This window comes from Branchiostoma belcheri, unplaced genomic scaffold (assembly GCF_001625305.1).
Source record: "Branchiostoma belcheri isolate BF01 breed outbred unplaced genomic scaffold, Haploidv18h27 scaffold39, whole genome shotgun sequence".
NCBI lineage: Eukaryota > Metazoa > Chordata > Leptocardii > Amphioxiformes > Branchiostomatidae > Branchiostoma > Branchiostoma belcheri.
Window position 1 is genome coordinate 239,425 of NW_017804009.1, and position 9,744 is coordinate 249,168.

At 41.7% G+C, this 9,744-nt stretch overlaps 1 protein-coding gene across 1 annotated transcript in view; it reads right to left on the reverse strand.

The window, feature by feature from the left end:
* Window positions 1-9,683, reverse strand: part of LOC109476747 (short transient receptor potential channel 5-like) — an 11,364-nt gene extending 1,681 nt beyond the window's left edge. Inside the window, exons 1-9 of the mRNA XM_019777757.1 lie at window positions 8,945-9,683; window positions 6,211-6,444; window positions 5,393-5,614; window positions 4,114-4,218; window positions 2,844-3,054; window positions 2,205-2,338; window positions 1,697-1,952; window positions 1,011-1,116; window positions 5-199 (exon numbers count right to left, since the gene is read on the reverse strand). Of these exons, the coding sequence (XP_019633316.1) occupies window positions 5-199; window positions 1,011-1,116; window positions 1,697-1,952; window positions 2,205-2,338; window positions 2,844-3,054; window positions 4,114-4,218; window positions 5,393-5,614; window positions 6,211-6,444; window positions 8,945-9,334 (1,853 nt within the window). The 5' untranslated portion in view covers window positions 9,335-9,683. The remainder of the gene's footprint in view (window positions 1-4; window positions 200-1,010; window positions 1,117-1,696; window positions 1,953-2,204; window positions 2,339-2,843; window positions 3,055-4,113; window positions 4,219-5,392; window positions 5,615-6,210; window positions 6,445-8,944) is intronic.
* Window positions 9,684-9,744: the final 61 nt, after the last annotated feature.

Consider the following 9,744-nt stretch of genomic DNA (forward strand, 5'->3'; position numbering starts at 1 on the left):
AAAAGAGTCACTCATCATGGCGATGAGCATGTTTAACATGATGATGATGGAGGTTGTGATGTAGACGACAAACAGGACTCTGCTCAGCCAGGTGGAGACCACGGGGAACTGTACGGCGTTCGGTGACGTCACGTCCAGGTCGGTGAACTCAAACTTCCCGTACAGCGTCCAGAACAGGTAGAAAATGGTCAGGTGCAAACTGGGGGGGGGGGGGAGAAAAATCATGCAACTTCTCAGATTCATTATGTTTTTGGAGAAATGTTAGTATCAGTGTAGATTGAGAAAACAAGAGAAAACATAACATTTGTTGTTTTTTTTGTATTTTTTTTGTGACTATGGCACCACGTGACGATGGCACCACGTGACTATGGCACCACGTGACGATGGCACCACGTGACGATGGCACAACGTGACTATGGCACCACGTGACTATGGCACCACGTAACTTAGGCACCACGTGACTAAGGCACCACGTGACTATGGCACCACGTGACTATGGCACCAAGTGACTATGGCACCACGTGACTATGGCACCACGTGACTATGGCACCACGTGACTATGGCACCACGTGACTATGGCACCAAGTGACTATGGCACCACGTGACGATGGCACCACGTGACGATGGCACCACGTGACGATGGCACCAAGTGACGATGGCACCACGTGACAAGTCTCACTGGGTCAGTCTATTGAAGAAGACCAAAGTGACTGGTGGAAAGCACGTCTTTGTGTGATTGGTCGTCATTATTGATCCCCAACTCAACATTTATCCGTAGTTAATTAAGTACGAACACCTTATACCATCCTTTTGTTTCAATATCAAATCAACGTATTCCATCAATCAAAATATGCTTTAATGAAAGGGTTAATCACAGTATCGAAATAGATGGAATAGATTGCATAAATAGAATTTTAACTGTTTCTAGAACACCAAATTGAATTACCAACAAATTAGTTCTTTCTCTATGAATAATGTGACTTGATCTTTCGCTAAAAAATACCACATACTGTGAAAAGTCTCCATAGTAGCAGAAGTCATCTTTAGTTAACTTGACATCGGTGTTGTTAGCTTCACGTTGCTGTAGGAGTGCTTGGTAAAATTTCAAGAGACAATCTGAAACAGCAAAGTCTGTATTAGCAAAGCAGTTTATTGAATTTAACCAGCTTATTTACTCATCTTAGGTCACACATAAGGCATATAGTTAGTGTGAAATTATTTAGATACAGTACTCAGTCGGGTACTGAGGGACTAGGTATTTTGGACCTTATCAATTTTTTGGTACAGAACCGGTAAAAGGTACCGGTACACCTCTATCATGTACTTAAGCGACGGTCACAACCCGCCGTACGTACGTGCTTTTTCTCCGTACGTTTGTTGGAAGGCTACGTCTGCTACGTTTTTTCTGAAAACGTGGGGAAGGAGTGGCGTCTACGCACGTCACTCGCACGTCGCTCGCACGCACGGGTGGTGAAGCCGCAGACCGCACGTAGAAAAAGTTTTACATGCACTTAAAGTTCTACGGCGTGTCTGCGTGCTCCAAAATCCGTAGGATTCCGTACGGAGGCGATACTCACCACGCACGGATGCCCTACGTTTGTCCACGTTTTTGCACGTAGACAGCACGCAGAAGCACGTACGGCGGGTTGTGACCGTCGCTTTAGCTCGCAACGGCTTGAGTGTACATACAATGTACCTGAATCCGGCTTAGCTGAGCTATACAGGCGTTGTAGAGCGCAGGCAAAGCCCATGATGATGATGGCAAACACGACGATGAACTTGAAGATGTCGCCGACCATCTTGTACAGCGACAGCAGTAGCGGACCGATAGTCTCCGAGAACATGAGCATGCTGGTGTACCGGGCGAAGCTGAGGATCACCGCTATCGCCAACAGATAGCTTCCGATGAAGAACGGGTTCCACTCCCCTGCGAAGAACAAGAAACTCGGGTCCTAGTGCAAAAAAAAAAGATTTATTATGATTTATTATCTACTTTTTTTTCCTTCTGTGAAGGTAAACATAAAAACTGGCGTCACTATGTCTTGTCGGAATATGTATGGGCATAAAAGTGTCTCAAATTCCAGACATACCTGTGGACATTCCATGCCTGTGGAAAAAAATTTCTGTACAATTCCTAGAATTCTTGCAAACTGCACACAATACTGTACCATTAGGCTCGCCAAAAAATAACAAAAGCTTTCTACCCTTTGAATAGAAACAAGGCCGCCTGTGAAGCAGCCCACAGCTGTCATGTGACACAGCAGAGTCAGTAGGTCCCACTTGTTCCAGGCGTCAACTGAACAGGTCCAAATTTTCTTGATCTCCTCCCAAAACATACCTGTAAAAATTATCGTCATGACTAAACAGATCTGCTTCAATTGGAGATAGAAATAAAACTTAATGGAGAAGAATGTGTCATTGGAGACTTATCTATATCATATCAATAGTATTTTATCCACATATGAATGAAATATTTATTGCTCTATTTTCTGAATATGCAGTTTATTACAATTTTTTTCTCATATCTAATTGAGAATTTAATAATGTAGATGTGCTGTTTTTTGTACAAAAAGCCATAATTCAACCAAGGACCGCCCGTATCTTGTTTTAACAATGAACGGTTTGATTGATTGGTTGCTGGATTAATTGATTTATTGAGTGATTCGTTCGTCCATTGATTGATTGATTGATTGATTGATTGATTGATTGATTGATTGATTGATTGATTGATTGATTGATTGATTGATTGATTGATTGATTGATCGATCGATTGATTGATTGATTGATTGATTGATTTATCTATCCATTGTACCTGTGGTAACTTATAAATAAATAAATCTTACCTAGCACCAAGGAGTAATAAATTCCTATCGTCACATACGCCCCAGCTCCTTCCATGTCGCCGTTCAGCAATATTATCACCACCAAGAACAGGAGCCAAGACCAGAGCTTCATGCTGAATTTGACAAAAGGCGAGGCGATATCCTCTCCCAGTCTTGTCTTCGGGAGGAACATGTACAGGATTGCCAGTACAGGAGTCAGGAGGGTGGGTAACTGTGGCAAACATTTCAAATCAAACCAAATCTTTTCAGACGTGAACCTCTTTAGACACAACTGAATTGCGTTGAAATTTACAGATAGATTAAAAGCATATCATCATTTGTATAATTAACAAGACTGGCAATGAAAACATACATTGCCATGGCGACGGTGGTTGCATTTAGGGTTATTGTTTGCATGGCACTGCCATGACTTCATGATTTTGAGGAAGCCTTGGTAACCTACCCTCCCCTGAGTGTATAGTGAGCGAGCCCCGGGGTCACAGAAACTGGGGCATCCGGGGCAGACAGGTTTTCCCAAGGGTTTCCAGGAATGTGGGCATGTCAACAAACATAGCTGGGAGACATTCCTGTGCACATTCCATGCCCGTGGACAAAATTCCTGTACGATTCCTAGAATTTTGCAAATTGCACACAATACTGTACCATTAGGCTCCACCCTTAGACGTCGCCAAAAAGACAATACAACGCACGTGTGCGTACAATACAATACAGATTCACAATGCTTAGTCTGCGTTTTGTAAATCTTTTGTGGTTCTCACAAAGAAAGAGTTTTGTGCAATAAGTTCACACAAACTCCGCATAGAAAAGGGAAGACACAACCACATTCCTCTACAGCAAAGGATCTGCCAATTTTGTAATCTAGATTATATTGAAGATGAATGCCATTTTGTAGTTGACTGCACATTATATAGAAATGAGAGGGATTCCCTCTATACTTATGTAATAGATAAGTTCCCAAGCTTTAGACATTTAGATAGAATAGAAAAATTCGAATTCCTCATGAAACTTGACAAACCATGTATCATTAGCTCAATATGTTCGTACATCTTTAACTGCGTCAAGAAGCGAGAAGAAGCTGAACCTGTAAATACTAGATCGCATTAGTTTATATGGTATGTAAGTGTCATTACTGTTTTCTTTTCCCTGTTTACCCAATGACCTGTACTTAGCTCGTTAGAGCACAAGCGTACAATAAAGGTCTTTCATTCAAATAATAGTAGCAGATTGTAATTTAGCGACTCAGAATATTTAGATTCGAAATTCGACATACCCATATGGCCAGGAACTTGATCCACTGTGGGCTGAACAGGAGGCTGTGATGGGGCCGGTAGAACTGTAGGTTCAGTAACTCCTGACACTTGTCGTGAGCCACGAACTAAGGAATAAACGAGCGTAATGAGAGACATTTTACACAAGAGATTCAAGAAGACAACAACTTTCCCCGCCAGAGAAACTGCAGACTTTAGGCCACACCAAGTAAATTTTATGGATGACGTCCTTTGGAGACCCTAAATCTAATGCGAGAGGGCGAAGAAAAAACAAGTAGGGCCCTAAAAACAAGATGCCTTGATTAGAAATATACTCAGAGACGACAAATGTTAGGACACAAATTGAATGAGGTGACACAGTGTAACAAGCAAGAAGTATTTTATTCATCATCAAAACAGCAATAAATCAGGTGGAACAGCAGTAGTCCTCCTGCCCTGTTTCTTTTCTTTCTTCACATCTTCCCTTATCCCGCTGTCGTGACTCTTTGGTCATAGTTACAGGAAGCGGAATTTCTTGGGTTTTTTTCTAGGAACAGGCCGAAATCAATGCGCGCGCGGACGTCATCCATAAAATTTACTTGGTGTGGCCTTAGCCCCTGTCACACATTCAGGACCTTCCCCTGAATTTGTTCACGACCACCAGCCAACCTGGTTCGGCTGAAAAAAAAGTTGCCTTCATGATGAAATCTACATGATCACGAAGACTGAACAAATGAAATGACTAAACAAAGTTAGAATACTGGACACTGAACAGGACTACTTTCTAAGAGGCATTAAGGAGGCTATATATATATCAGAGCACTTCAGCCTTTACTTAATAGAGATGATGGATGCTATATATAAACTCCCTGGCACTTTTGATCAATTGCTTACGTCACGTATCAGTAAAGTCTCGTATGAATAAGGTCACGTGTTTGTAAACCGTAACTTTCGCGAGATCACGTTGTGAAGTGATTGGTCATTAATTATCCTGATGAAGGCGACAGTGGTCGCTGAAAATTTGATCCCTGTAAATAGTGTGTTGGAATAAAGTTTAACGTTTTACTATGATTACTACCAACACAGATGAACTTTCATGATAAGATGACTAAACACACTGGGGGGAAACGGGCGAAAATTTGTGGACGAGTGGACGGTATCCACATAATCAAATCAACATGGCATGAGTAATAGAGAAAAGTCATTAGACTGAAATATCTCTGCATACATGTATGATGCTTGTTTTATCTCAAATGTTTTGTCAGAAAATATAAAAATGCCATACAGTAATATCACACATACCTTCTTATGTCCAACTTCAATGGCCTTCTGTAGTTGACGCATTCGCACTCCTCGGATGTCATCCATGTTGTCGCCAGCATTCAGAACGGTCATGACCTCCTCACGACACCTAGCGAAACTGATCAGCTCTGCAGCAAACTCTTCAAGCCGGTCAGAAAGTTCTTGAAGCTCCTTCCTCCCAGTTTCCAAGCAAGAGGTGACTTTGTTGAGCTCCTTTTTGACCTATAAATTATGACTAAATATCGTATTTATGACTTATTAACTGGTGGACGTACCAACTGCATCTAATACCAGCCCAGAAAAGAACAAGAAACAGTCATGCCTTCAAATATCAAAGTTATCAACCAAGAGAACTGAGGTGTTTAAAAAACTCGTATTTTCCCAGAACTATTGTAGAGTGGAACTCGTTGACACCAAGCACAATTGGGGCATTATCACTAGAAAGCTTTAAACAACTCCTACAGTTAGAGGTGCAAAGATGAAATGTAACAGGTCTTGTGGTGTAATATACAGGGGTGCCAGAGTATACAGTGCAATTTTTCGGAATACGGTGCAATTTTAAGTATACAGTGCAATTTTACGGAATACGGTGCAATTTAAATAGTACACAGTGCAATTTTACAATAATTCTGTAACATTGTGCAATAATTCTGTAAAATTGCACTGTATACTAATACGGTTGTACTGTATTCCGTAAAATTGCACTGTATACTCTGGCACCCCTGATATAGCTAGCTGCCGCCGCGTGCCTGCGAAGCTGTTATGTTGCGCCGAAGGGTGGTTATACCGGCTATACTGATACAGACACAGATACAGACCTTGATAGCTGTCTGAAAGGGGTCTTGGCTGGTGAGAAGAATGTAAGAAGGACTGGTGACGGCGCGGTAGTAGTCAAGCACGACTCTCGGGTCTGTGGAACCGCTGATGTAACCGATACTTAGACGAGGAAATTCTCCCTCCAGCAGGAGTTTTAGGAGGCTGTAGTTGTTGCGATGCGCCGCTAGGTGGAGTGGTGTGACGTGCGAGGGGAAGAGTGATTCCTTGGTTGTGTCCTGCAATCACGTAATTTTTGGTACAAATGAATTCATGAATTTCACACTTCCCATAATGCCTAGTAAAGATCACGGATATGACGTAAGAAGGGGATATACGTAATGTGACCGTGCGAGTAGGAGAGTCTTCGGTAGAAGATAGAACGATAGAAGGTACGTCATTTTCTCTAATTCCAACAAAAATGCAATTATGGCATGTGCTTTATACTAGATAAATAATTCAAAACATAGTTGACAAGTTTGTCGATAGAACTTGGCATATAGTTGACAAGTTGACAAGGCATATAGTTGACAAGTTTGTCGAAAGAACTTGTTGGAAATATTTAGACCTCAAATATTACATTACCAAGGAATAATCGAGGAAGGGGGAGGGGGTTGGTCATACGTCATATCCGTGATCTTTACTGGGCATTATGGGAAGTGTGAAATTCATGAATTAGACAAGTAATGCTAATTTGCATAGGACTTCATATTCCTAATTACAAACAACACACAATTAAAAAACATAATCCTGTTTCCTTCGGCCCCTTGGAAGTCAACAAATAATGTTGAAGAGGTCACCCATGTGTTTTTCAAGATTTAATAAACAAATAGATTAAAGTTCGCCAAAAGACGGTTACTGAAGCAAATAGATATGGCCTGAGTTTACGGGTAGAACTCTCTGGTTCTTGAAACCTAAGGACTCCTAGCTCCAAGAACAGAACCAAATGTTATAAGGTCCTGTTCTGAAACAACTGTGAGCTATTTGACTCAATTGCATAAACCTTGTCTTCAATAACTTTTGTTTCCTATTGGACTATCAAAAATGATGTCTACACTTTATTTCAACATAAATGAATAGTTATAAACCTGTTGATCTTGAGATCTCACCAGTGTCACTGACAAAAGTCAGTGGACGCTACCTGAAACGTCTGACCGTTTCCAAAACCATATCCAGTTGCTTGAGTATAGTAACTGTTATTTGGGCATATCTTATTACCTGGATGTCTAACCTTCATCGACGTAATATAGATGAAGTACCAAATGGTTTCAAGACCATGATCCATTGATGTATGTGCCTGGCCGTTTCCAGTTTTCAAATCGACTAAAAGACTTGCGTCATTTGTAATTCGATAGCGCATACGAACGATTTATATTACATTCAGAAGTATTAGGCCACACCGACTAAATTTTATGGATGACATCCGCGCGCGCATTGATTTCCGCCAGTTCTCAAAACAAAATCACGTCCTCCGAGGCTCCGGCCTGGCTCTAGGCCTTAGTCCATTGTAGTTAGCGACAATACGGAGCCGGTGGTAACCCTGGAGGATGGCACCCAGGCTACCGAAGCTCCACGACTCAAGAACTCAGTACATACGTGCGTATAAGTACAGTGACGATTCATACGTCGCTATATGTACTGCCGCAAATTCACAATACCAGCTTTGTATTCCTGTGGTTTAGTAGAATTTTTTTTTTGGCCGGACGTGTTTTTTTTAATTCGCTCGCGCGTACTAGTTTGGGGTCTTCAGATAATGTCATCCATAAGATTAAGTCGGTGTGGCCCATAACAGGCGAAGGCAGGCATGTCTAGTTGTAACAGGGACGGTGTTTTCTTTGTCGAACCTCCAGTCAAAAACCAAACAGTAGTTGACAAGTACTCTTCATTTGTGCTCACTACCACGGTACCAAACAATAGCATACGCCTTCAAAAACATTCGAAGGACAAACCAGGTCTGAAGCCCAAACTATGCCTATACTGCAGCTGTTCCTAAGGCGAACTAATTTTAAGGGATGACATTAGCGTGCATTCATTTTCGCCTGATTTTGGAAGAAAAAACAAGGCATTTTGTTGCCCTATGACGGTGGTCAACATGCCAAAAATGGGTACGGTAAACGTCTACCAGTTGAGAGACCATCCAGCAAACTTGAGGCACAATTGCTCATGTTTGATGGCAAGTGTTGACAGTGTAAGGTGCTCCATCGTACATAAATACCCAGTGTAGTACGACATGCTCTTTTTTTTACAATTGTTCTACTTAATTAGGATGTATACACATCTACAAGGACAGGTAATACTGTGGAATACTTGAATAAAAGACCTGCTGGTTGTGATGCCATGTTTTGTCGCCTAAATTCTTGTTGATCAAGGTTTATGCAAGTAGGTTAAATGGAGACCTGCATACACCCTCCTTAGTTTATGATATCAAAATTTGGAAAGTTTTTTTTTGCCCTATCGCGTTAATTTTTTAGTCTACGAAGGTTGTCATCCATAGAATTTACTTGCTGTGGCCTAACGTGAAATACAGGTAAGAACAGACCAACGGTAAACCAATAGATCACCATGAAACTTGTCTTGTTTGTATTTATCTTGGTTTTACCCACCTTGTAATTATGCATGTATCTTGTCGATGTGTTTTATACTCGTTGTATGTTTTTGAGTAGAAGGTGTTATATAAGCAACTTGTGCTTTTTGCCCAATACTCAATAAATATATATGAATAAAAAACGGTAAACCCACCTTTTCAGTACTGTATTCGCGACTTTCTGTCGGTGTATGACTCAGCAACGTTGTCACGACGTCTTCCTTTTCCAAGTCGACAGCGTACAGCAGAGAGTCCCCTACGTCCGCCCCGTGTTTCAGTAGGGTCTCCACCATCTTTTGGTCACCGCGAATCGTCGCCAGTTCTACCGCAGAACGTCCACGCGCGTCCCGACAGTTCACGATAAGGGACACATCACGAAGATCTTTCTTCACCATCTCTTCCACCCCCACAAAATCGCCCTCTTTCACCAGGCACAGAAATCGCCTTCGTAGCTGGCTATCGTCTTCAAGAAAGGACCCGTCTGCCACGAAGAATACGACCTCTTCTATCTGTCTTTCTTCGTCTTGACTTCGGTGTGAATCCATCTCGTCTTAGAGAGAAAACTTTGCGAGGATTGAGAGCTACTTCGAAACCCTTCCGTCCTCAACTAGACTTGATACAGCACTACACAGTACCGTGTAACTGTTGCGTGACTGCAAAGAGTGCAAGGCTGGTTTTAATGAATAAGTCGATATGCATGAGCGGTCTGCCGGTCACATTTGATCCAAGGCATATGTCGTACGCTGAATGAGACCAATCTATTATTCGTAACCGTGTATGGTCCGGGGGGTTATTGTGAAGGGTACGATTTCAATCTTTCAAACATTTTAAAATTCCTGCTTCTCAGTATAGTACGTACAGCGTTTAACATGGAAAATCACAAAGGGTATTCTCTATACATGATCAAACGTCAAAAGTTGTACATTATATAGTGTACGGTTTGTTTGATCGTCGC